At 46.8% G+C, this 27,951-nt stretch overlaps 2 protein-coding genes across 9 annotated transcripts in view; both read left to right on the top strand.

Annotated features, from left to right (window-relative positions):
* Positions 1-15,916, top strand: part of LOC308469423 (uncharacterized protein) — a 28,015-nt gene extending 12,099 nt beyond the window's left edge. For all 4 annotated transcript variants that reach the window (XM_080991871.1, XM_080991870.1, XM_080991869.1 and 1 more), the window contains exons 3-6: positions 7,185-7,260; positions 8,833-8,915; positions 10,762-10,888; positions 12,982-15,916. In XM_080991871.1, coding sequence (XP_080847997.1) covers positions 7,185-7,260; positions 8,833-8,915; positions 10,762-10,888; positions 12,982-14,600 — 1,905 coding nt within the window. In that variant the 3' untranslated portion in view covers positions 14,601-15,916. The remainder of the gene's footprint in view (positions 1-7,184; positions 7,261-8,832; positions 8,916-10,761; positions 10,889-12,981) is intronic.
* Positions 1,123-27,942, top strand: LOC308469471 (uncharacterized protein). Of its 5 annotated transcripts, XM_080991976.1 has the most exons (7): positions 20,171-20,305; positions 21,092-21,156; positions 21,199-21,583; positions 22,320-22,407; positions 22,936-23,018; positions 23,285-23,411; positions 25,121-27,942. In XM_080991976.1, the coding sequence occupies exons 2-7, from the start codon at positions 21,113-21,115 to the stop codon at positions 26,488-26,490; spliced, it is 2,097 nt and encodes a 698-aa protein (XP_080848102.1). In that variant the 5' UTR covers positions 20,171-20,305; positions 21,092-21,112; the 3' UTR covers positions 26,491-27,942. The 5 variants fall into 5 exon arrangements, with proteins under 5 accessions (XP_080848103.1, XP_080848104.1, XP_080848102.1 ...); XM_080991977.1 differs by lacking the exons at positions 20,171-20,305; positions 21,092-21,156; positions 21,199-21,583 and adding exons at positions 1,123-1,222; positions 5,286-5,706; XM_080991978.1 differs by lacking the exons at positions 20,171-20,305; positions 21,092-21,156; positions 21,199-21,583 and adding exons at positions 1,123-1,222; positions 5,286-5,706 and having other exon boundaries at positions 22,320-22,392.
* Positions 27,943-27,951: the final 9 nt, after the last annotated feature.

Below are 27,951 nucleotides of genomic sequence, written 5' to 3' on the forward strand. Positions count from 1 at the left end.
AAAGGACCTTAGCCCAGTTGCCAAGCATCTCCCTTTGAACAAAGAGGGTGTCGGGTTCAAGTCCAGTCAGCACTGGGCAAGATCCATCCTTTCCAAAATCGCAGAGGAGTCGTCGGATTCTCAAAGGGGGCAGCTTGGAAATATTTCCTGCCCCTCTTCTCTCCCCCACCGCTACTCCTTGCCCCTTTAACACTTTTTCTACCTTTAACTCTTGCATTGCAGGAGGCTGGACTAGATGACCCTTGGGGTCCCTTCCATCTCTACATTTCTTTGATTCTATTAAATTCCTTGCTCCCTCTGTCCCCTCGCCAAGAAAAGAGACAAGCTGCACTCTTGCTCAGGGGCGCATTAATAATAATAATAATAATAAATTTTATTTATATCCCGCCCTCCCCGGCCAGAGCCGGGCTCAGGGCAGCTAACACCTGTAAAATTACAGTAAAAACGTAATAGGAAAGTTAAAATACAGGTTAAAATGCAATTTAAAATGCAGCCTCATTTTAAAAGTAGCCGATAGATCAAGACCATAAGAGGAGGGAAACATGAGGGTCAGACTGAGCCCACACCAAAGGCCAGGCGGAATAGCTCTGTCTTGCAGGCCCTGTGGAAAGATGTCAAGTCCTGCAGGGCCCTAGTCTCTTGTGACAGAGCGTTCCACCAAGTCGGGGCCAGTGCTGAAAAGGCTCTGGCCCTAGTTGAGACCAATCTAACCACCTTGCGACTTGAGACCTCCAAAATGTTGTCATTTGTGGACCTTACCAGGAGAGGCGGTCCCATAGGTACGTGGGCCCTAGGCTGCATAGGGCATTGGCACGTGGGGCAGGAGAATCACCCTGTGCAGTGATGGGAAAGGGCTGCTCTAACCACTAGACTTCCTCCCCCCCCCCTTTCAAAGTTATTTTCAACTGATTCCTCCCCCCTGGCCACGTTTGCTTGGGAACCCGAAGTGGAGGCGAGTCTCCCCGCCCCCAAGAAAAGATGCCCAGATTCCCATCTGTGTGCGCGCAGGGCGCACGTTTCCTCTTTGGCACAGAGCGGCAGTGCTCGTGCTCAGGCTTTGCAAGGGTTAAAAAAAGATCCGGATTCCTAGAGAAGAAGGAAATTTGGGGTGGGAGGGAGAGAGGGGGCTTCCTCCAGAGCAGAACAGCTCCCCGCTTTGCAGAGGAAGGAGTCTCTGCATTTCCCCGCCGCGCGCTGCATCTGCCGTTCCTCCTGCAACCCGGTGAGTTTCTGCAGCATCTTTTTGGTGGAAAGATGGAGGCGTCGCATGGGAGACGCAGATCAGGAGAAGCATCACAGGAAACAAATAGGGAGAGGGGTTGTTCGTGTCTCCGTTCCCCTTTTTCTATTATTTATTGTCCAACCCCCTGTCCAATATTTTGCCCATGCGAGACTCGAACCCACGACCCTGAGATTAAGAGTTTATTGCTCTACCGGCTGAGCTATTTGGGGAGGCTGGGGCTTAAAGTGGGTCTGCGAGGTGGAGTTGATCAGTGGGAGCAGATTGTCATAGAGTTGGAAGGGACCCTGAGGATCATCTGTTCCAGCCCCCTTTAACACAGAAATATGCAATTGACCCATATTTTATTTTGCTGGAAGCTGCCCAGAATGACTGGGGAAACCCAGCCAGATGGGCCAGGGTGTAAGCAAAAAAATTATTATTATGATTAAGGAGCAAACATGCACTGAGGATGGGAGTTTGGGCTTCTCCTGGCCTGCAGGCGACATATCTCCTGTTATAATTGTTTAAAAAGGTAAAGGGACCCCTGACCATTAGGTCCAGTCGTGACCGACTCTGGGGTTGCGGCGCTCATCTCGCTTTATTGGCCGAGGGAGCCGGCGTACAGCTTCCGGGTCATGTGGCCAGCAGGACTAAGCCGCTTCTGGCAAACCAGAGCAGCGCACGGAAACGCCGTTTACCTTCCTGCCAGAGTGGTACCTATTTATCTACTTGCACTTTGACGTGTTTTTGAATTGCTAGGTTGGCAGGAGCAGGGACCGAGAAACGGGAGCTCACCCCATCTCAGGGATTCGAACCGCCGACCTTCTGATCAGCAAGTCCTAGGCTCTGTGGTTTAACCCACAGCGCCACCAGTGTCCCTTTATAATTGTTTATGCACATGTTTATGCACTTGTTCATTTCTCTCTTCCCCCTCTGTATAGGCAAAAGAGGTCCCCGATCTAAGATACCACCACAAAATTGCAGCGTTAGAAGGGACCCTGAGGATGATTCATCTGTTCCAACCCCTTGCAATGCAGGAATCTTTTTGTGCAACCTGGGGGCTGGAACCCTGATATTTAGAGTCTCTTGCTCTGCCAGGTCTGTGGGGCAGAGTTGCTCAATGAGAGCAGATTGTCATACAATCACAGAATTGTAGAGTTGAAAGGGACCCTGAGGAGCATCTAGTCCAACCCGGTTTAATGCAGGAATATGCAGTTCTCCCATATGGGGATCGAACCCGCATCCTTGGTGATAACACACTCTCACCAACTTTGCTATCCACGCTGATGGTTCTCAATTCCCTGTTTGCCAGGTGGGCTTCCTGGCTCTGTAGCACATGTGCTCATTCGGATGTGAGGGGATCTTCGAAAACACTGCTCTGTTAAAAAACCGGCAGCCTTTTCGTCCAAGGAGTTGATTACGCAAGAACCCAAGTGAAAAAGATGGAGAGTTAGAAGGTTTTGGATTATCACAAAAGATGCAGGAGGGAATGATTAACAAATAGGACCCACAAAGGGGAGGAGGGAAGTCCAAGAGATTCCTTGGAACCTTGTTTTTATGTTGTGTGTTCAATATGTGACTGTAAAATTTTAATCTGAAAAATCAAATAATTTTTTTAAAATAAATAAAATGAAAGTGAATAATGAACAAGAGTGAGGACCTGGCTGAGTTAGAAAGGAGCAGTGGGGTTGCCACTACCACATTTGCAGCCTTGTTCCTCATGCTAGGGACGCGGGTGGCGCTGTGGGTTAAACCACAGAGCCTAGGACTTGCCGATCAGAAGGTCGGCGGTTCAAATCCCCACGACAGGGTGAGCTCCCGGTGCTCGGTCCCTGCTCCTGCCCACCTAGCAGTTCGAAAGTACATCAAAGTGCAAGTGCAAGTAGATAAATAGGTACCGCTCCAGTGGGAAGGTAAACGGCGTTTCCGTGTGCTGCTCTGGTTCGCCAGAAGCAGCTTAGTCATGCTGGCCACGTGATCCGGAAGCTGTACACCGGCTCCCTCGGCCAATAAAGCGAGATGAGCGCCGCAACCCCAGAGTCAGTCACGACTGGACCTAATGGTCAGGGGTCCCTTTACCCTTTACTCCTCATGCTAGAAGGGGCAGAGAGGCAAGTGTGCTTTGGGCTATGCCAGCCTTGAGCTGGTAGAAAATGATTGGGCCGTCATCCTGCCCACTGCCATCGAGAGTCAGAAGTGGGGCACAGTTGGAGATCCCAGCAGATTGATAGCTTACAAAAGTTAAAGCCGAGCTTTAAAAAAGCATACACTCATGGCCAAAATTGTGGAAACCTTTTGGAAAAAGTGTATTTCATAGGTTTGATGGCTCATTACAGCCGATTGGCTCTCTAAACACTCCTGCTCATTGGCTACATTCAAATGAAGGAAAGCTACTGCATAGCAACCTAAGCAAGTTGTGCTTCCTTTTTCTGGTCATTTGGCTATAACTTTTGATAGAATACAGATAACTGAGCAAACTTTGTTGCATCACTTTCTTCATTAAATTATTTTTCCATTGCTATATACCTAATTTTATGGTCTTATGAGCCATCAGACCTCAGAAATACACTTTTTCCAAATGGTTTCCACAATTTTGGCCACTAGCGTAGATGAAAACAGTCCTTGTTAGTGATCGCTGAATATAGCAATGGGAGGAATCTAGGCAGGGATGTGGTATGTTTCTCTCTGGTTGATGAGTCTGTGTATGGACGCAGAAAGGAAGAGGATGTACTTGATAGATAATAGAATCTTAGAGTTGGAAGGGACCCCAAAGGTCCTCTAGTCCAGCCCCCTGCAATTCAGGAAACTCAGCTAAAGCATCCATGACAGATGACCGTCCAGCCTCTGCTTAAAAACCACCAAGAAAGGAGAGTCCATAACCTAAGGTAGACTAAGATGCAGTCTTGGTACACGTTCTTAGATTTTGGGCAGGGATCCCACAAATGGGCAGCATGAGAGGAACATGAATAGCTGTGTGAGCAATAGAATCTCCATATGCAGAAGCAGTATACCGGATCTCAAATGAGGGGAAGCAATGTTTGTGTATTACATAATTCACAATACAGTCATACCTCGGGATAAATACGCTTCAGGTTGAGCACATTCGGGTTGCGCTCCGTGGCGACCCGGAAGTAACAGAGCACGTTACTTCCGGGTTTTGCCGCTTGCGCATGCGCAGCCGGTCAAAATGACGTAATGCGCGGAAGTGGCGAAACGCGCAGACACGCTGTCACATCTTACTTTATGTTCAGGATGCGAACGGGGCTCCGTAACGGATCCCGTTCACATCCCGAGGTACCACTGTACAGTCATACCTCGGGTTACAGATATTTCAGGTTACATTTTTTCAGGTTACGGACACGCTGAAACCCGGAAATACTGGAACGGGTTACTTCCGGGTTTTGGGGGATGCGCATGCGCAGAAGCGCTAAATCGCAACCCGCGCGTGCACAGACACGCCTCTGCGGGTTGCAAACGTGCATCCTGCACGGATAATAATAATAATAATAATTTTTTATTTATACTCCGCCCTTCCCGGTTCAGAAAACTGTGCTCAGAGCAGCTAACAACAAATTTAAAACCCTTAATTGATGCTACAAAAAAGAAGCATAAAGTACAGTATAAAATGGGAATAACAATAAATTCAGAATTCAAAAATCAATTTAGGGGGAAAATCCATCCAATAAACATTAGATGATCACCAAAGGCTAGCTGGCTAAATTAGTCCTGTTTGGACCAGCGAGGAGACCAGGGGAGAATTAGCTGTGGGATCCCAGAGCGGGTAATCTTCATAAAAAGGGGAAGGGGAGGGAAGGAAGGGGAACAAAAGATCAGGCCAGGTTCAAACTGAAAGCCAGGCGGAATAGTTCTGCATTACAGGCCCTGCGGAAGGAAGTTAAATCCTGCAGGGCCCTGGTCTCATGGGACAGAGCGTTCCACCAGGTTGGAGCCATTACTGAGAAGGCCCTGGCCCTGGTGGAGGATGACGTTTGCAACCCAAGCATCCACCGTATGAGCAATCAAAATGAAAAATATGTTTTCATCAGAGAATGTTTTTCTGCAGATAAGAGATGGAAGAACAAGACTCTGCCGCCCTCGAAGCAGGAAGACAGCCTGATAGCGTCGTGATTGGGAGCACTGGGGAAATTTGGGTTGGAAGCAGACACAAGACATTGAGGCAGAACATCCATGGCTCAGATGTGCACTGCCAACAGTTTAGGCACTTCCAGTACCAAGAGGCCAAGGGACCACGGGATGTTTGCAGCCGACTCCACCGCCTTTGCCGTCAGTGGCTGAAGCCGGAGAGACACACCAAGACTCAGATCCTGGATTTAGTGATCTTGGAGCAGTTCCTGGCTGTCCTCCCCCTGGAGATGGAGAACTGGGTCAGGGAATGTGGAGCGGAGACCAGTTCCCAGGCGGTGGCCCTGGCCGAAGGTTTCCTCCTGAGCCGGGCAGAGGACAGGAAGCAGCAGGAGCAGCAGGTGAGGATGTTTAATCTACATTAAACCTAACAAACAGGAGCCCCCAGGAGTTGTTGGACTAAATCCATCATCTCTGAGCATTGGCTGATGGCAGCTGGCATTCAACATCTGGAAGGCACTGCTTTGACTGGCCCTGGTTTTTTGCTTTTGTGTTTTTTTTTATTCATTTTATAACACAAATAAACAATACAAACAGAAATACAAACAATACAAACAAATTCTTGTCTTCTCCTTTTTTTTCTAAACATTGTTAGGTGAGCTTCCCGAAGTCCCCTTATCTGATTTTCATTTTACCTCATCTTTAGCAGTTTCATATATCATAATTTTTAACCATTTTTTATCACACTTACTTTTACCATAAAAATCTTCACATTTTATCACTTACAAATAATATTTTAAAATACACCATCTTCTACTTCTAACCCTACAGCCTGTATCCACTTCCAAAGCTAGTCTAAGATTTAAATATTAACATAGTTTTTCAAATATTCTTTAAACGTCTTCCAGTCTTCTTCCACTGTCTCTTCTCTCTGGTCTCGGAGTCTCCCTGTCAGTACGGCAAGTTCCATATAGTCCATCATCTTTGTCTGCCATTCTTCTATAGTTGGTATATCTTGTTTCTTCCAATTCTTCGCTAGTAGACTGGCCCTGATTTTGATTTGATTTGATTTGATTTATTACATTTCCAGTTCACTTTTCATTCAAATGAGTCTCAAAGCGGCTTGCAAACAATAAATAACAGTAACATAGCAAAACATAACGGAACAATATTATGTAAAATAACTAGCAGATCATCAGTAAAACAATTGCAATCTACATAATGCTAGTAACAAATCAGCCACGAAAACGGTAAGCTGATAGTTGAACATCACAATTTTAGCAAATGACATACTATATGATTGACAGGTTAATACAGCATTTAGAATCAATAAAACAAAAATGGAAAACGAGCGAGGTCCCAACCAAAGGAGAATGGCAACTTAAGCTGATGGAATATGCGCAGCTTCTAGATCTAACATACAGAATAAGAGAACAAGAAGAACATATGTTTAGAGAAGATTGGAAAATGTTTATTGAATGTATGGGGGGAAATCGTGTACACTTGAAAATGTGGGCGGCATTAAGATAAATTCAACAGTGTAAATAAGCTTTGATGGAAGTAATAATGGAATACTGAATGTTTAGTTTATGTAAAATATGCAGGGATTTATGTTTTGTAAAATGAACCATGGAAAAAGAAGAAGGGAAGTCACAGATATTTTAAGGTTGTTTAAATGCATATTTTAAAATGTAAAGCAGAAATAAAACAATATTAACTTTACAAAAAGGCTAAGCATTGTTACATGGTCCCAAGCAGGTCAGACTGTGGGTGCAAAATTCTGTACTCATGGTCCAAATGTATTTAGAAATCATCAAGTTTTTCAGCTGTGTCATTTCTCCCCATTTAATGTCTTCTATCCTTATCGCTGTTGTTTAAGGGTCTGTTTCCTGAAATGGGAGGTGATTCCCCTGCGACAGAGACGACTCCATCAGACCCCAGACAGAAGCCATTGGGTGAGGTTCAGTGCGATGTATCTCAGTTTGGTCTCTCTCCATGTTGTGAATTGAACTTCAATGGAAGTAGTTGCTATTTGGAGGTAATGAACTGGAACCAACTTCTCAAATGTACTGAGGAAATTCCACTGACATTCTGATGGTCGTAATCAGTGCTATATTTCTAAAAAAATAGGCATCAGAATTCACCGTGAACACCTCCCTTAATAATAATAATAATACAGTGGTACCTTTGGTTACGTACTTAATTCGTTCTGGAGGTCCGTTCTTAACCTGAAACCGTTCTTAACCTGAGGTACCACTTTAGCTAATGGGGCCTCCCATTGCTGCCACGCGATTTCTGTTCTCATCCTGAAGCAAAGTTCTTAACCCGAGGTACTATTTCTGGGTTAGCAGAGTCTGTAACCTGAAGCATATGTAACCTGAAGCATATGTAACCCGAGATACCACTGTAGTGATGATAATAATAATAATAATAATAATAATAATAATAATAATAATTTACTCCCCAGCCATTCTGGGCAGCTCCCAGCAGAATATTAAACACGATAAAAGATCAAACATTAAAAACTTCCATAAACAGGGCTGCCTTCAGATGTCTTCTAAAAGTCAGATAGTTGTTTATTTCCTTGACATCTGATGGGAGGGTGCCACTACCGAGAAGGCCCTCTGCCTGGTTCCCTGTAGCCTCACTGAGAGGTGCCAGAACTGAGTTCTGTTGAGTTCCAACTGAAAAAAAAGCCTTGGTCTTAATACTGAGGCTTGGCCTAATTTCTGTCCCACTAGAGTGAATCCGATGTTTCAAGAGGGAATTCCTTTCTATTTTAAGTGATGGGGTTTTCATTCAGTCACACAAATGTCTTATTCATATTGGTGCCAGTTATAAAAAAAAAAAACATTTTTCCTGGAGGTATTTTATCACCCTTACTGCTGCTCTAAGAAAAACCATTTGCAGACCTTAGCTCTGCAGGGGACACACTTTTTTGCATGGCAGGATTAATAACATTTCAAGCTGCCCAATTTGTGAATCTGGTGGAGTTGAGAAGGTCTTTAAAGTTGCCTCTTCTATGAACTTTCTAGGCAAAAATTCCTTTCTTGTTTTCCTCTCGGACCGGATATGTACCTTGTTCACCAGCATTCATTACCATTCATTACCATCCAAGTACCAACATTTCCTCCAGCAGTTAAGAAAATACAAGCCAGGTCTCCGAAAACCTAGGAGAGGTGGGGATGGGGTGTGCTTTGTTTTGCTGTATTTTAGAAGTTCTTTCTATTTTGGGGCGAGCAACATTCTTGCTGCTGTAGTCGCATACATGAATAAATTTCTGTATATTTTAGGTAGTTCTGTCCCTATAACTCCCAAAAGAAAAGCTTCTGGTTTGTTTGTTTTTACAAAGGTTATTTTAAACGTCCTTTTCAATTCATTATATATCATTTCCCAGTAAACTTTCACCTTACTACAAGACCACCACATATGAAGCTAGGATTTTTTCTAAGTTAGGCATACATCATTTCATTTCAGAGGTGAGGATGTGCTAATGGCTCTCTGACACATTTGTTTCCCTCCTTCAGGCCAGGGAATGAAGCGGCCAAGACATCCTCATTCATTTCCTCTTTGTGGCGGAGCAGAAGGAGCCGCTGTGGAATCGGATCAGGTGGGACATGGGTGGGGAAACTGGTTCAGACTGAGGGCCACAATCTTATCTGAGCAATCTTCCAGGGGCCACATACCAGCGGTGGGTGAGAGCAAAAATCAAAGTGAATGAAATTAGTTTCTACACACCCCTCCAAGTTCAAGGTCATATTCCAGCAAGGGATGAACACTCAAGGTTGGTATGAATTAGGGTTGGGGATGTCAGGAGCTCGTCCTACACTCGAGTAGGACCCTGGTAGAGACACATGCCTGACTGGCATGTTCTCTCCCTCCTGGTCATTCGTTTGGGAGCTTCAAAAGCTTTCTCCAGCCCGAAAAGCACAGCGACCGATGCCAACCGACATCAGCACACTTAGGGATCCGCAGAGTGTTTGCAATTTGCATAACAGACCTCAGCAACTCAGCATTTTGGCTAATCTACTTTATTTGCATATAAAACACACACAGAGCACTGCAACATGGCTCCCTCTCTCTCTAGCATCAGACAGCAAAGAGAAGAACAAAGGACAATAGTCCCACTTCACGGAACACAGTAACACATACATCCTGTCTCTGTCACTTCCCACTCTATGGAGTCAAAACATACACTGTCATGTGATAGACAACAATCCCATGGCTGCAATCATGGAGCAGGAATTCTAACAGGGGAGAGGTGTTGCCGGGGAGGGGCAGTGTCACAGGAACGTGCCGGTCAGTAATCACACTAATAATAATAATAATAATAATAATAATAATTTATTACTTATACCCAGCCCATCTGACTCTTATACCCAGCCCACCCAGCCTCCCAAGCCACTCTAGGCGGCTCCCAACATAATATTAAAAACACGATAAAACATCAAACATTAAAAACTTCCCTAAACAGGGCTGCCTTCAGATGTCTTCTAAAAGTCAAATAGTTGTTTATTTCCTTGGCATCTGATGGGAAGGCGTTCCACAAGGTGGGCACCTCTACCAAAAAGGCCCTCTGCCTCGTTCCCTGCAACCTCACTTCTCGCAGTGAGGAGCCACCACTTTAAATATGGAGTCAACTTTTTATTCGCAAAACCACACACTTCTTAAACTGGGCTGTCAAGCCCAATGAGCAGAGTCGCTCATTCCCGTTGGCCTTCTTCCATGAAAATCAGTTTCTGAGACTGAAAGTCCCCACCTCTCCTCTCTAAGTCCCCTCCTTTCCAGGGCTTCCCCCAAGAAATCGGAGACTGCGCCTGCCTGCCACCAACCTCTCCTCCACCTTTTTCATGCCTCTTCTGATTCTGGGAGACAAGGCAGAAGGGGAGCTTGTCTCGGCAAGAGCGGGAGATTCCTGTGCCTCTTCACCAGTCTCTCATCTTTGACTCTTGGCCTCACCTCCCACCCTCCTGCTCTAGCTTCTGCCTCTGATTCTGGGCTTCTCTCTGCCACCGACTCTCCCCACTCACTAAGCCCTGTTACCTCCTCAGCTTCTGACACCTCTTCTTCCCAGTCTTCTCCCTCTGTCAACTCATCGTTGTCCCACCACCTTTCCCCAGACTCTGCGTCTTCTTCCCTTAAGGGTTTCCCAGCCTGTTCCTCCAACCAGTCTATGACAGGCAATTCCTGAGGACCAGATATTGAGGCCTGGGTGGGGGCACTCCTGGCCCCCAAACCTGAGGGTGCCAACCCTTTAAGTAGGCAGACAGATCGCTTGGGAGACGACTGGGAGCAGCCAAATGCTCCAATCCCCAGCTCACCTCCCTCGGCTGAAACAATTCTCTCTCCTCTAGAAGGCCACTAAATTCTGGGAATAATGATCATGGTCACCTTAAACTAACCTAGTAACTCATCTGTATATTATATGCAAGGAGACCTTTCCTTTTTCTTTTTAGGGTCCAGTGTCCTTTGAGGATGTGGCTGTACATTTCACAGAAGAAGAGTGGGCTGTGTTGGATCCTGACCAGAGAGCTCTGCACAAGGAAGTCATGGAGGAAAATAGAGGCATCGTGGCCTTTCTGGGTAAGGCTCCCTGTTGGATCATAATGCCCATTTTGAAATTCAGTACTTTTTTGTGCGCAGCAAACCCCAATATTCTGATGTAGCTCAATAGTGTTGGAGTGTCGGTTGACGCTCGACTGGGTGGCGAAGACCTTCCCGCACACGGGGCACGGGCTCATCCGCTTCCTTTTGTACAGCTTTGCCGGGTTTTTGATGAAGCAAAGGCGTCAGGCTTTGGGGAATCAGCTTTCTCCCCCGTGGCAGTAAATAAGAAGATCAAATGAAAGGACAGTCTTACCAGTTAGATTCTTTAATAATTCCAGCGAGAGAACAAAGAACACATCTCCTAGAAATGGTGGTGCTCCCAATTAAGGCTGACCCCCCTCCATCACTATTAATCTACGTTGCTCCCACGTCTTGTAATCTGAGCTTGTATCCTCTGCACTTTCTGCTCTGAGACTTTCTGAGCTCTTCTCGACCTTGGGGAGGGCGGTGGAGGAATGCTGTCCAACGACTGACTCTGTTAACTCTCTCTCTCCCCCAGTGTTTCTCCTCCTAGCTGTTCCCCATGCGGTATTTCCCAGCTTTGGCCTTCCGATATATGCCCCTCAGCAAACCGCTGTTCCAAATCTACACTGTCCTCCTGTTCCTGGGAAGATTCAGGGACAGGGAAAGGCTCCCACCATTCCTCCTCAGCGCAGCCCCTCCTCAGCCTGGTCCCTGACAAAAGGTCTCAGCCTGGAACGATCACTGACTCGATCGTCCCCACAGACATGTCCTTTCCCGGATTGATCTCTGGGTCATTCTGGTGGTCAGAGACGTTCTCCTACTTCTCCAGGCCTTGAAGCCCTCTTCAGTTTACTTTGAGCTGACAGTTATCTAATGTATTCTCTCTGAATATAATCACAATCATAATCATATTAATAAATTTTATTTATACCCTGCCCTCCCCAGCCAGAGCTGGGCTCAGGGTGGCTAACACCAATAAAATTTCAGTAAAAACATAGTAAGAAAAAAAGAAAAAGAAAAAAACAATTTAAAATACAGGTTAAAATGCAATTTAAAATGCAGCCTCATTTTAAAAGTCAAAACCATAAGGGGAGGGCAACATAAGGGTCAGACTGAGTCCAAACCAAAGTCCAGGCGGAACAGCTCTGTCTTGCAGGCCCTGCAGAAAGATGTCAAGTCTCGCAGGGCCCTGGTTTATTGTGACAGAGCGTTCCACCATGTCGGGGCCAGTGCTGAAAAGGCCCTGGCCCTAGTTGAGACCAACCTAACCACCTTGCGACTTGGGACCTCCAAAATGTTGTCATTTGTGGACCTGAAGGTCCTCCGCGGGGCATACCAGGAGAGGTGGTCCTGTAGGTACGAGGGTCCTAGGCCGCATAGGGCTTTAAAGGTCAAAACCAGCACCTTAAACCTGACCCTGTACTCCACCAGGAGACAGTGGGTCCTTTTGTTGTGCCCTTCTAAACAATGACCTGACTGCTTTGAACTGAGCAGACCTTTCGAAATGTAAGTTTCAGAGTTGTTCGGGAGACAGAACTAGCATCCCAGCCATTTTCTTTTGGGGCAGAGACCTGACTGGTATAAGAGACTGAGCAGATTTGGTTTGACTGAATTAACAATAATGCCACTCTTATGGGGGGAAACGTTTGGCCAGTAACTAAAAAGGGCCCCCCACTCCTGATCTTTCTCAATGTATCTAATATTTTCTGCACATTTCCTCTATTCCAGAACTTGAAGTTTCCATCTTCCAATCTAGGAGTATTTATTTATTTTTCTTGAATAAAAACTTTTATATCCTAACACTGCATTTAATAAAAATCTAAAGGGGGGAATTATTGCTTGTATAGGCCTTGCAAACCTGTAAGATAGGGGAAGTTGATTAGACCGAGAGCGTGTGATTGGCTGAAGACCATCCAATGAGATTCACCTCTCTCTAGGAGCTGAACATACATCTCTATGGTCCAAATCCATAGCACTCCAGCTGTCAGTTAACACCAGTCAACAGAAGCAGTTAAAATCTGCCTTTCATCCAAGTCCTTCCAGCTTTCCCGTTATCACAAGCATTGATATCCACAGGTTCTCAGCTATTTCTCTCTTCATTGCAGGTGACAAATCGAAAACCAATAATAAAGGAAAACGAGTTGGAAAAGAGTCACTGGAAAGATGCTCAAAGAAGGAAAAGCAGAAAAGGAAAACTGAAGCAGAGAAGATGGGGAGGAATACACCCCCAGCCTCTCAGGGTCGTAACTACAATGAAATTGCAGTCAAAGGAAAAACAGATATAAGAAACAAAAAGAAGTGTAGGGATTATTGGAAAAGTTTCGGTTCTAAAAGAAAATGTAAAGCACCTTGCCAAAACTGCAAAGGGGAGAAACCATATAAATGCTTTGAGTGTGGAAAGAGCTTCACGAGAAACTCCGCACTCATTTTCCATCGAGGAATTCATAGTGGAGAGAAACCATATAAATGCTTGGAATGTGGAAAGAGCATTAGTTGCAAACATGGACTTAGTTATCATCAAAGAATTCACACAGGGGAGAAACCGTATCAGTGTATGGAATGTGGAAAAAGCTTCACTCGGAAGATATATCTTACTAATCACCAAATGGTTCACACAGGGGAGAAGTCTTATAAGTGCCTGGAATGTGGAAAAGGCTTCGCTCAGAGCACCAAGCTCACTTCCCATCAGAGAATTCACATTAGGGAGAAACCATATAAATGCCTGGAGTGTGGAAAGGGCTTCAGCTGCAAAAAGAGCGTCACTTATCATCAAAGAATTCACACAGGAGAGAAACCATATAAATGCTTAGAATGTGAAAAGAGCTTCATGCATAAGGCAAGCCTCACTTTTCATCAGAGAACTCACACAGGGGAGAAACCATATAAATGCTTGAATTGTGGGAAAAGCTTCACCCATAAGACAAGTCTCACTTTGCATCAGAGAGCTCACACAGGGGAGAAACCCTATACGTGCTTGGAATGTGGAAAGAGCTTCCCTCGCAGTGGTGAGCTTTCTTCCCATCAGAGAATTCATACAGGGGAGAAACCGTTTGAATGCTTGGAATGTGGAAAGAGCTTCCGTCACAGTTCTAGCCTTTCTTCCCATCAGAGAATTCATACAGGGGAAAAGCCACATAAATGTTTGGAGTGTGGAAAGAGCTTCACTCGGAAGATACATCTTACTAATCATCAGAGAATTCACACTGGGGAGAAACCATATAAATGCTTGGAATGTGAAAGTAGCTTTATTTCCAAACACAGACTCGCTTCCCATGGAAGAATTCACACACAGGACTTACCGTATAAGTGCTTGGAATGTGGGAAGAGCTTCATCTTGAAGCAAAGTCTCACCTCCCATCTACGAATTCACAGTGGGGAGAAGCCGTACAAATGCTTCCAATGCGGAAAGAGTTTCGGTGGGAAGGCCCACCTTAGTTCTCATGAAAGAATTCACACAGGGGAGAAACCATATAAATGTTCTGAGTGTGGAAAGGGCTTCAAAGATGGTTCTAGCCTTCTCTTCCATCAAACAATTCACACCGGGGAGAAACCGTACGAATGCTTGGTGTGTGGAAAGGGGTTTAGAGACAAATCTCACCTTACGAAACATAAAAGAATTCACACAGGGGAGAAGCCATATAAATGCTTAGAATGTGGAAGGAACTTCAGCTGCAAGAAAAGTATCCTTAATCACCAAAGAATTCACATAGGTAAGAAACTATAAAAAAAAATGTTTGGAAAGAGCTTCAGGAGACGTACACGTTTTTGTTGTCATCAATGGATTCACAAAGGGCGAAACCATATTAATGTTTGACTATAGAATGGGGTTCAGGAAGAAGATACAACTCACTTCTCAAAAGGATCTACACAAAGGATCATTTATGTAAATACTTAAGAAGGCGTGGCCTTTACATTGCCACAGAAAAGACATCTCACTGATCATCAAAGAATTCACAATGGAGAGAGACCGTATACATAAATGCTTGGATTATGGAAAGGACTTCATCTGCAAAAAAGTTTCATTTCCCATCAGAGAATTCATAAAAGGGGGAAAGTATAGAGAAGTTTGCTGTGTGCGCTGTCAGGGACTGGTTGGAAGCAGAGGAACGGTGGAGGAACTGGCTGGAGAACCATCAAGGGAAGATGGCTCAGAGCCCAGGGATTGGTGGTGGGACAACAATGAGTGGTCAGAGGGAGAAGGGGGAGAAGTCTGGGAGAAGGAGAAGTCGGAAGCTGAAGAGGTAACAGGGCTTAGTGAGCTGGGAGAGTCTGTGGCAGAAAGAAGACCAGAATCAGGGGGGAAAGCCAAAGCAGGTGAATAGGAGGAGGGAGGTAAAGAGATAGAAATGCAAGGAGTCACAAATGTCTTCCCCTCCTGCTGCGACAAGCTCCTCTTACTCCCAGAACCAAAAGAGGCATGAAAAGGGAGGAGCAAAGACAGACACGCAGGCACAGTCTCTGATTGCTTGGGGAAAGCTCTGGAGGTGGCTCCCCACATAGATAGCTGTGAGGAGGCAGGGACCTTTAGTCTTGGAAACTGGTTTCATGGTGTTTTTTTAAAAAAGGTAAAGTACTCCTGGACAATTAAGTCTAGTCATAGGCGACTATGGAGTTGCAGTGCTCATCTCGCTTTCAGGCCGAGGGAGCCGGCGTTTGTCCACAGACAGCTTTCTGGGTCATGGGCCAGCAGGACTAAACCGCTTCTGGCACAACAGGATACCGTGACCGAAACCAAAGTGCACGAAAACACCGTTTACCTTCCCACTACAGTGGTACCTATTTATCTACTTGTACTGGCGTGCTTTAGAACGGCTAGGTTGGTAGGAACTGGGAAAGAACAGCAGGAGCTCACCCCGTCGTGGGGATTCGAACTGCCGACCTGCAAGCTCAAGAGGCTCAGTGGTTTAGACCACAGTGCCACCCACATCATGGGGTAATGGGGTAACACATACAGGGAATGAACTGCTGTGCTCATTAAGGCTGACACTCAGCCCAGTCTGTGAAGATCATGTTTTGCTAATAAAGAGATAATTCCAGCTTTGAGCTGTGTGATTTCCTGGCCGGTGTTTGCTCAATGACGTGTGCAGGAAATGTTTCAGAAGAAGGCACAAACTCCAGTCACCATCAAAGAATTCCTAAAGTGGGAGAGAGTGTATTATAATTTGACATTGTTATTATGAGGCTATTACTGGATTATTGTAATTGGAAAATGAATAAAATCATTATAAGATATAAAAACATAATAAAATGCCAAATGTTAAAAACTTAAGGGCAGGATGTGAGGAGAGAAGGAAGTGGCTTTAAGGATCCAGCGCTGAGTTTAAAGACGTCTGGATGTCAGGTCCCAGAATGTAAGTTTCTCAGAAGTCAGGTATGTTGAGGGATCTCCCAGCTGACTTCGCCAGGTCTGCCCCAAACGGTAGACCTGTTGCTGGCTGGTAGTTCTTTTTGTTCACTACAAAAAGGTGTAGCCTTTTCAGGCTTTGCCTTCGGGTGGGAAGAGCATTGCGCCCGGGACAGGGAAGTGGGAGTCAAGCAGACACTCAAGGGATAATCCAGAGAAAGAGCTTTATTGCTACCATCCGGGCTGGTAGAAGGAGTAAGCATGATAACTCACAAGCTTAGCACAAGTTTTGCAGCCATTTGCACAGAGCATATATCCCCTCCAGTTCCCTCCCCTTTCTCCCCCTCCTCAGGAGCCCTGCCCCATGATGAGTTTTCCTGAGCATGAACAGAAACTCCTGTCTTGTGACTCCTGGCACCCTTCCCAGGAAAAAGGGGGGGTTGAGAAGCCTGTGCCTCTTCTTGGCATTGACAGAGCCTATTCATTAGCTTTGAAGCTTTTTGTGCTGATAAAAATAACGTTTTGCTTATGTAGCAGCATCTTGTGAGAAAAGCAGAGAAAAGCTGAAGCTGTGGATTTTAGAAGAGAGAAAAGGGAATTTTGGGGCTACAGTTTTTGAGGCCTAGAGTGATTTCACAGACAGGATTTGGGTACCCTGTCCCTTCAAAGGGAGTGAAATGTAAATCTGCTTGCTCCGTTTAGTTTCTCCACCACCCTATGGAGATACGAGGCCACATATGGTCAAATCTCCTCACAGTAATAATAATAATAAAAATAATTTATTTATATCCCGCCCTCCCCAGCCGAAGCTGGTCTCAGAGCGGCTAACAACAATAAAAGTAACACAGCATTCTAAAATCAATTCATTTTAAAATCAATTCAAAATCAAATTAATGGCAGCTACAGTGGTGCCTCGCAAGACGAAATTAATTCGTTCCGCGAGTTTTGTCGTCTTGCGATTTTTTTCGTCTTGCGAAGCACGGTGTCGGGAAAGTTTTGGAAAAGCTTCAAAAATCACCAAAGTCTTTAAAAACCTCAAAAAAGGCTACCACACCGCGTTCTATGAGTTGCTCCTCAAAGTCAAGTCGCAACTGTATTAACGGTGTTAAGAAAAAGGAAACAAACTTGCAAGACGTTTCCGTCTTGCAAAGCAAGCCCATAGGGAAAATCGTCTTGCGAAGCAGCTCAAAAAACAAAAACCCCTTTCGTCTAGCGAGTTTTTTGTCTTGCGAGGCATTCGTCTTGCGAGGTACCACTGTATTGGGCTAGAGTTCTGTGAGGATTACCAAAGGAGAGGGTGAGACTGTGCCTTGGCCAACAACACAACCTTTTGTGAACAACTTTCTGGGGGCCGCATACCAATGGTGGGAGGGGCCAAAGGCAAAAGTGACCGATTGATGGAGGTGACATTTGTACAATAGGCTGAATTTCAGTCAGACACACACAAAGAGGCTTAATCCCACTTCCAGAGCGATACACGCCGTTCGTCTGAAGCACATGGCTTCCCTAAGGAATTCTGGGAACTGCGGTTTACCTCTCATGGAGCTACCATTCCCAGCACCCTGAACAAACTACAGTTCCCAGGATTCTTGGGGGGGGGGGATTTATGCATTTTAAATGCATGGTGTGTATGCAGCCGAAGAACACCACAAAAGAGGAATGGAGCATGACTGGTGAAGGTGTTTGGCCTCCAGGACTGAGGTTCCCCCACCATGACCAGCTATAATTTCAAGCATGATGAATTCATTCAGGACTTTTATGGCTGGTTGTGTGTGTGTGGTGCAAAAAAAGGGGGGGACAGAAGGAAACAGCCAATCTGGAGGTGCAGCAACCCCTTCTTTACTTGTTTTAACACCTCCCCTAAAGTTCTTCCCGTTCAAAATCGTTCTTGGTCCAGTGGAAGGAGTCCTAGTTAATGATAAACTTTCAGCAGATCTTCAGTCTCAGTTGTCACAACAATCTGGAAATGTGCTGGAAATTTTTATTTTATTTTTCTGCTGGCTTTAAAAGGATTGGAGGAAGTCATGGACGACCAGGCCATCTGTGGCTGCTACTAGTGATGCCTCTGGGTGCCAGTCACTGGGAATCTCAGGAGGGTTGGAGTCCCACACTCTAACCACTGCACCGCACCACACGGGCTCCATGAAGACAGCTCCTTGCGTCGGCAGAGAACGAGACTCTTAATCTCAGGCCCGTGGGTTCAAGCCCCACGTCGGGCAAAAAAGATCCCTGCATCGCATTGGGGTTGGACTTGATGACCCCTGGGGGTCCCTTCCAACTCAACAATTCTATGGCTCTATGTCATAAAGTGTGGCTCATGGCCAGCCTTTTCCACACCTCCCTGAATTGACCCAGTTGATGGTGGAGTTGTTGCTGTTGTTTTAAAAACCTGATGATGCTTTGGACACACACCCCATTCCTTGCTTAGAGCATGGTGCTGATAACGGCAAGGTTGCAGGTTCAATCCCCGTCTGGGGCAGCTGCCTATTCCTGCTTTGCAAGGGTGATCCTCGGGGTCCCTTCCGAGGCCACAATTCCACGACATTATGATTCTATGCACGGCTTCGGCTCGGCCTACCTCACAAGGTTGTTGTGAGGATAAAATGAGGAGGGCAGGAGAACCAAGTGCGTGGTATGGGGGTCCTTGGTGGATAAAGTCCTTGGATATATACCGTATTTTTCACTCCATAAGACGCACCCGACAAAAAATGAGAGGCACAAATACAAGATGGGTGACACCTGGCTTGAGAGCAGTACATGTGAAAAGGATCTAGGAGTCTTGGTTGACCACAAACTTGACATGAGCCAACAGTGTGACGCGGCAGCTAAAAAAGCCAATGCAATTCTGGGCTGCATCAATAGGAGTATAGCATCTAGATCAAGGGAAGTAATAGTGCCACTGTATTCTGCTCTGGTCAGACCTCACCTGGAGTACTGTGTCCAGTTCTGGGCACCACAATTCAAGAAGGACACTGACAAACTGGAACGTGTCCAGAGGAGGGCAACCAAAATGGTCCAAGGCCTGGAAACGATGCCTTATGAGGAACGGCTAAGGGAGCTGGGCATGTTTAGCCTGGAGAAGAGGAGGTTAAGGGGTGATATGATAGCCATATATAAAAGGATGTCATATAGAGGAGGGAGAAAGGTTGTTTTCTGCTGCTCCAGAGAAGCGGACACGGAGCAATGGATCCAAACTACAAGAAAGAAGATTCCACCTAAACATTAGGAAGAACTTCCTGACAGTCAGAGCTGTTCGACAGTGGAATTTGCTGCCAAGGAGTGTGGTGGAGTCTCCTTCTTTGGAGGTCTTTAAGCAGAGGCTTGACAACCATATGTCAGGAGTGCTCTGATGGTGTTTCCTGCTTGGCAGGGGGTTGGACTCGATGGCCCTTGTGGTCTCTTCCAACTCTAGGATTCTATGATTCTATGATAAGATGCACCTAGTTTTTAGAGGAGGAAAACAAGAAAAAAAATATTCTGAATGAAACAGTGGATGTATGATTTTTGTGGTTCATGCTGTGGCCACAGACATGTGATTTGACGGTGAGTTTGGGGTAGCCCAATGCTAAAATCCTGAGGATCCATGTGGATCTGTGCTTTGTAACCACGTTTTTGCACCATTGCGGCCCCAGGCAACAGTGGGTGCGTGATTTATTTTTTTTTGCTGCAGGCTGTAGCCATAGACATGGTATATGACCTGGTGGTGAATTTGGGGTGATCCAATGCAAAAATCCTGAGGATCCATGTGGATCCGTGCTTTGTAACCACGTAACAAACAAACAGCCTTGTGGCGGGGCTGTTTCCACGGGCTATGTTCGTTTGGGAACCTGAAGTGCGCCTGCAAAGCACCCATCTGCCTTTCCTCCTTGGCGGCTGCTGCTTTGAAAGCAAGCGGTGCAGAGGCTGGGCTTCAAAGGGTTAAAACGAAGCGAGCTCGATTCCTAGAGAAGAAGTGAATTGGGAGGGGAGGGGGGGAGGGGGAGGAGGCGTCCTCTGCAGCCAAAGCACCTCCTCTCTGAAGCCCCTTTTCCTGCCTGGCTTTTCCACTTGGGAGGGTCATTTCCAAATGCTGCAGCTGAAATCCGGTGAGCCCCCCCCCCCGTACCCATTGCACAGGGTGCCCCAGGGAGAGGGTGCCCGCGGGGGGGGGCTGTTTATCCCATGCGCCCCAAATCAGGGAGTGGGGCTCCCTCCAGCAAGGCCAGGAAGCCGCTGGGGTGCGCTGTGTCTGCATCTCTTGAGACGGCCAATGCATTTCCGGGGGTTGGTCTAGATGACACCAAGGGGGCCCTTTCCAGCTCTGCGGTTCTATGAATTGTGCATTGCGCTGCGATTAGAATTAATGCCCCTCCAATAACACACACGGGACGCGGGTGGCGCTGTGGGTTAAACCGGCTTGCCGATCAGAAGGTCGAATCCCCGTGACGGGGTGAGCTCCCGTTGCTCAGTCCCTGCTCCTGCCAACCTAGCAGTTGGAAAGCACACCAGTGCAAGTAGATAAATAGGTACCGCTCCGGCGGGAAGGTAAACTGCGTTTCCGTGCGCTGCTCTGGTTTGCCAGAAACGGCTTAGTAATGCTGGCCACAGGACCTGGAAGCTGCACACCGGCTCCCTCAGCCAGTAAAGTGAGATGAGCACTGCAACCCCAGAGTCGGTCACGATCAGCCGATAAGCCGCTAATAGCCGCTAATAGCGCTAATAGCGCTAATCCGCTAATCCGTCAATGGGCTTGCTTCGCAAGACGAAAAAACCGCTAGACAAAGAGAATCACAGAACGGATTCTTTTCGTCTTGCGAGGCACCACTGTACAGGGAATCTTTTTACTGACAACGTGATAATTCTAACACAGAAAAAATGTCTTGGCTTTGCAGGACTTGGTTGCAAAGAGACTAATGAGAACAGCCTTTGTCCGGAGAAATAGACCAAAAAAGGCTGAGGCTTCCTTGGTGCCCAGATCAAATATGGCTGCCCTTGAAGTGGGAAGAGACCACAATTCTATCAAGATTTGGAGCAGTGGGAGATTCTGGGAAAGAGCCACGCAGGAGATCCTGGTCGAGGAGAATGCCCTCAGCTCAGACATACAGTGCCAGCGTTTCAGGCGATTCCGCTACCAGCAGGCCAAGGGACCCCGAGAGGTTTGCAGCCGACTCCACCACCTTTGCCATTTGTGGCTGAAGCCAGAGCGACACACCAAGGCTCAGATCCTGGACCTGGTGATCCTGGAGCAGTTCCTGGCTGTCCTCCCCCCGGAGATGGAGAACTGGGTCAGGGAATGTGGAGTGGAGACCAGTTCCCAGGCAGTGGCCCTGGCCGAAGGTTTCCTCCTGAGTTGGGCAGAGGCGAAGAAGCAAGAAGAGCAGCAGGTGAGAGCGTTTCATCTTGATTATGGATGTGTCCTCCAAAATATGTTGAATTAAAAATTCCCACCATCCCTGATAATAATATTTTATTTATACCCCGCCCATCTGGCTGGGTCTCCCCAGCCACTCTGGGTGGCTCCCAATAGAATATTAAAAACATGATAAAACATCAAACATTAAAAACTTCCATAAACAGGGCTGCCTTCAGATGTCTTCTAAAAGACACATAGTTGTTTATCTCCTTGACATCTGATGGGAGGACGTTCTACAGGGAGGGTGCCACCACCGAGAAGGCCCTCTGCCTCGTTCCGTTACCTCACTTCTCTCAGGGAGGGAACCGCCAGAAGGCCCTCGGCGCTGGACCTCAGTGTCCGGGCTGAACGATGTGGGTGGAGACACTCCTTCAGGTATACTGGGCCGAGGCCGTTTAGGGCTTTAAAGGTCAGCACCAACACTTTGAATTGTGCTCGGAAACATACTGGGAGCCAATGTAGGTCCTGCAGGACCCTGAACATTGTCTGTATTTGCTGGGGCTGGCGGTGTTTGGAATCTGCAGGGACCCCTTGAGTTTGAAACTCCCATAGGTCTTGGAATGGAAGGGTTGATATAAAAAAACCTCTGTTCATTTTCCTACTTTTATTGGAAATCAGCCAAACAGGAATATCCTTCAGGTTTCTGCCTTTGTCGTCCCTTTTTTTTAATCCTTCTCCCCATGTGATGTCTTCTATCCCTATTGCAGTTTCGGGTAAAGGATCCAGCGACAGAAATGAGGACTGATTTCCCTAAAGCAGAGAGGGCTCCGTCCGTCAAAGGTCAGAGGTCACCGGGTACGGATTCAAGGCTTCTATTTCAGTTTGTTTTCTCACTGCATATTTTGAAGGAAACCCTTTTATCTTTTGGGGGAAGGCAAACTTGGTTTATTTGCAACACTTCACACCCCTGATTTCTGGTTAGGGACCAGAGACGGGTTTCCACATGATTGAAATATAAAGAGTATAATCTGCTGGAATGCACTCATCATATAGGACCAGTGTGGTGTAGTGGTTAAGAGCGGTGGACTCGTAATCTGGTGAACCGGGTTCGCGTCCCCGCTCCTCCACATGCAGCTGCTGGGTGACCTTGGGCCAGTCACACTTCTCTGAAGTCTCTCAGCCCCACTCACCTCACAGAGTGTTTGTTGTGGGGGAGGAAGGGAAAGGAGAACGTTAGCCGCTTTGAGACTCCTTAGGGTAGTGATAAAGCGGGATATCAAATCCAAACTCTTCTTCTTCTTCTTTTCTAAATGAGACACGCGGTTGCTCAGTCTCCGAGGTACGTGTGTTTTAATGGGTTCGTGGCACATTTGTCTCTCACAGGTGACAGAATGAAGCCACACATACCTGCTCAGACATCTCTTCTTTGTGGTGTTGAAGAAGGAGCAGCTGTGAAACCAGATCAGGTAGGAGGATAAGTCACTGGGAGAAAGAGGCTGGTACCCTCGCCGCCTGCTCCCCTCTCGATCCTAAACAGATCTCTCTCTTCCTCTTAGATTCTATCAAAGCTGCCCCTAATGAAGGCTTGTGTCTGCCCCACCCCCCCCAAAAAACCCATTTAAATATTGAGAATAATGACCAGGCCCTTCACCACAACTAGTATTTTGATTGTGGCTAGTCAATAATCTTTGTGCAATGTGCAAGGAGAAAAAACGTTTTCTGTTTCTTTCAGGGTCCGGTATCCTTTGAGGATGTGGCTGTGTGGTTCACAGAAGAGGAGTGGGATCTGCTGGATCCTGACCAGAGAGCTCTGCATAACCAAGTCATGGAGGAGAGCCTTTGGATTCTGTCCTCTCTCGGTGAGGCTCTCTCTTGGATCATAATCTCTGTTTCATAATTCAGAATTTATATAGTGAAACTCAGTGAAACTCCCTGCCTGTGCGGTTAATGTTGAAAGGACGTACTCTGAATACACATCCTCCACTTTTGCCATTCTTAACAATGGTTTAACTGGTTAAAACTGGCCAGGCTTTTTCAGAATGGAAGTTTCAGAGCTGATACGAAAGTGGAACTAGCATCTCAGCTATTTCCTGGTTGGCTGGAAAGATGACGGATGTCAGAAGATGGAGCAGGTTTCTTGACTGGGCCAAACAGCAATCCATGGCAGAAAAAAGGCTGGGATTTCCTGGTTTCAACTGCCCACAAATAAAAGATTCTTTTGCCTCTCAAGATACATCTGATCAGGAGTCAAGTATGCTCTGTTGCAGAGCCTACATCCATTTCCCTCACTTCTCCCCAATAAAAAAGTTATATACGTATATATTTCTCCACATTTGGCTTGAAAGGCCCTTGTTTGGCGTTCTCACTAAACCTTTTCCTCACATGCTCATATGCTGTATCTAACCTCCATTTTGGTTGCATCATACATTGTCAGGTTTCTGTACAGCTTTTTATTTTGGGCCTTGGGGTGGCTTTGTTTATATTTTTCCTATAGATGGTGTAGAGGGAGGAGCACCAAAAATGGGACTCAGATACTCCCTCCTACAGATGGGCAGACCAGGTTATGGAACGAGGATCTTCCTCGCTATTGGGTGCCTATTGTGATTTTTTGGGGGGGGGTGAGGTTTGAGGACCCTTACAGGACTGGGACAGCCAAAATAGTGCCCTCTTAAGGTTTTTGGATTCTAGTTTCCATCATTCCTGAGCATTGCGATTGTGGCTGGGGCTGAGAGGAATGGGAGTGGTTACCCCTATTTTATGAAAAGGGTTTGGCCTAAAAAAGTCTGGGATGCTCTGCCATTCCCCCCCAGTTGCTTCTTTTGCAACTAACAGTTCAGAAGTGATAATAATAATAATAATAATATTTTTTTATTTATACCTCGCCCATCTGGCTGGGTTTCCCCAGCCACTCTGGCTGACTCCCAACAGAATATTAAAAACACAATAAAACAGCAGACATTAAAAACTTATCTAAACAAGGCTGCTTTCAGGTGTCTTCTAAAAGTCAGATAGTTGTTTATTTCCTTGACATCTGATGGGAGGGTGTTCCACAGGGCGGGCGCCACCACCGAGAAGGCCCTCTGTCTGATTCCCTGTAACCTCACTTCTCGCAGTGAGGGAACCGCCAGAAGGCCCTCGGAGCTGGACCTCAGTGTCCGGGCTGAACGATGGGAGTGGAGACGCTTCTTCAGGTATACCGGGCTGAGGCCATTTAGGTCTTTCAGGGTCAGCACGAACACTTTGAATTGTACTCAGAAACATACTGGAACCAGTGTAGATGATGCATGGTTCTTCCATTTACCTGTACAACAACCTTGTTGTACAGCTGAGCTGAGTGTGATTAGTCCCAGATCACCCCACGAATTTCCTATCTGAGCTAGAAGCTGAACTCCACAGCATATATAGCTCAGCAGCTGTCAGGTGAGGCAGTTAAATCTGTGGTCAGGCCTGCTTCCCATCTAAATCCTTCCAGCTCTTCCTTGATCACAAGTGTTGAAGCTGCTCAGTGATTTAAGACTATGTTTTCCCCCTCAGGCTCTTATCTGCTTACTCTCTCTCTTCTTTGCAGAAGGTGGCGAATGGGAAACCCAGAATAAGAGAGATCTACTTGGGAAAGAGACATCGGAAAGGGAGGGACGTGAAGGGAAGAGGAGAAATAAATCGTCCGCTTCTCGGGGATGTGACTACCGTGAAATTGCAGCCCGAGAAGAAACGGACGAGAGAAGGGAAACAGGGATACCCCGTGTGAACAGGGGGAGTCGCAGTTCTAAAAGGGGACGTAAACCCAGCGTCAAAACCCGCCCAAGGGAGAATTCTTACGAGCACTCGGAGTGTGGAACAAGCATCATTCGTGTCACTTCCCTTCAAGGAATTCACAGCACAGAGAAACCCTATATTTGCGCCGAGTGTGGGAAAAGCTTCCCTTACACTTCTGGCCTTATTTCTCACCGAAGGGTTCACACGGGGGAGAAGCCATACCGGTGCTTGGAATGCGGAAAGACCTTCAGCCAGAAGAAACACCTCAGCAACCACCGGGCGATTCACGCGGAGGAAAAACCGTACCGGTGCCTGGAGTGCGGGCGGAGCTTCAACTGCCGCTATAATCTGATTCGGCACCAGAGGATCCACACCGGGGAGAAACCGTATCAATGCCCGGATTGTGGGAGGGGCTTCCGGCACAGCTCCACCCTCTCTTCCCACCAGAGACTTCACACTGGGGAGAAACCGTATCCGTGCCCCGAGTGCGGGAAGCGCTTCAGGGATCGGTCTCACCTGTACTCCCACCAGAAAGTTCACACGGGAGAGAAACCGTACGCATGTGTGGAATGCGGGAAGCGCTTCTACCAGAAGAAGCACCTCCGTAAACATCAGGTAATTCACACGGAGGTGAAGCCGCACAGGTGTGTGGAGTGCGGAAAGGGCTTCCGCTGCCGTTTCAAGCTAACCCGCCACCAAAGGACGCACGCAGGGGAGAAGCAGTATCGGTGCCTGGAGTGCGGAAAGAGCTTCAAATGCAGTGCCGCCCTTTGTTCCCACGAAAGGATCCACACGGGGGAGAAGCCGTTTCAGTGCCCTGAGTGCGGGAAGGCCTTCAGAGCGAAGTCTCACCTGTATTCCCACAAAAGGATTCACACGGGGGAGAAACCCTACCCGTGTCTGGAATGCGGGAAGGCCTTCCGGCGGCAGGAGCACCTCGCAAACCACCAAGCGTTGATTCACACGGCGAATAAGCCCTATAAATGCCTGGAGTGCGGAAAGAGCTTCAGCCAGGCTATTTACCTCACGTACCATCAGAGCATTCACACGGGGGATAAGTCGTATCCGTGCTTGGAGTGCGGGAAGAGCTTCTACAGCCAGAAAAGCCTCAGTTCTCATAAAAGAGCTCACAAAAGGGACTGCAAGATCAAACCTCTCCATTCTGAAGGAAATCAGCCCTGAGTGCTCGCTGGAAGGACAGATCCTGAAGCTGAGGCTCCAATACTTTGGCCACCTCATGAGAAGAGAAGACTCCCTGGAAAAGACCCTGATGTTGGGAAAGATGGAGGGCACAAGGAGAAGGGGACGACAGAGGACGAGATGGTTGGACAGTGTTCTCGAAGCTACCAGCATGAGTTTGACCAAACTGCGGGAGGCAGTGGAAGACAGAAGTGCCTGGCGTGCTCTGGTCCAGGGGGCCACAAAGAGTCGGACATGACTAAACAACAATAAATTTAAAAAAGGGGGATTGGGGGTGAGAATTTGAGTAGAAACACAAACTTCCATTGTCATAAAGCGGGGAGCAGTATTTATTCTTGATGTATTTTTTAAAAGGTTCAGTGGTAATGCACACAGGGGAGAAGCTGTGCTTCCGGAAAGGAACAAATTTCCGTGAAAGTGAATTCTTTAATTTGCCCTAAATAAAGCAAGAGGGTAGGGAACAAACAGAATGCTAGAGGGTTAAAACCCCATTTGCGAATATTTATATCCAATTTATCAGCGGAAGAGGTGAAGGCATTTTTTTGTTTCTGAAACTTGTAAGTCCTGCAAAGAGAAATCGGCAGCATCTTCTACAGGAAAAAGAGCAAAAATATGCATGTAAAATAAAACAGTGTCTTCACGAGGGATGATCAAGTGTGAACTTGGACCGGAAGCTGTATACCGGCTCCCTCAGCCAGTAAAGCGAGATGAGCGCTGCAACCCCAGAGTTGGTCACAACTGGACCTAATTGTCAGGGGTCCCTTTACCTTTACCTAGCCCCCCATCATAATGACCTCCTGATTTGGGGGGACCGGGACCACAAAGCGCCTTTCCCCCAATGTGCAAAGTGGGGGTTTCTCACCAAGTTGCAGGAGGTTCCAGCACACAGCGCTTGGCACAAGTGAAAGCTCCTTCTTTGCAAGGGAGAAAAGCCTTGCAGGATAAGAGCCTGGAAAGACCTGCCCCCTCTCCTTATCTCACATTCCATTCCTCTCCTGGAAACAACGGTTCATGTTAACCCTTGCAAGCCCAAGCATCAGGATTCCCCCAATCCATCCCCTTCCCCTGTGCATTTCTTCCAAGACAGGTGCCAAGTGCGAAACATGCACCCTTTGAAGCAAACCTCTTGTTTATCTTGGTACGCTGAGAGCAGAGAGTCGGCCAGACCTGGCTGTTGGCAGAGAATGGCAAGACTGAACAGGAAAATCAGGAGGATAAAAACTTCGATAGAGAATGGGACAATTTTAGATTATATATAAAAGAACACTGTAAATGAGTTTATAATATTCGGTGAACAAAGGTATTCCAAGAATCCACGGAGCGGGGGAGGGAAGCCCTAAGATTCGGAAGAATCTTGTTTTAATTTGAACAATTGTAATAATTTTATTTGTGTGAATGAATTTGTAAAACCAAATAAAACTTTTGCAAAACTGGCTACTGGCA

This window comes from Podarcis pityusensis, assembly GCF_964106645.2.
Source record: "Podarcis pityusensis genome assembly, chromosome: 2".
NCBI lineage: Eukaryota > Metazoa > Chordata > Lepidosauria > Squamata > Lacertidae > Podarcis > Podarcis pityusensis.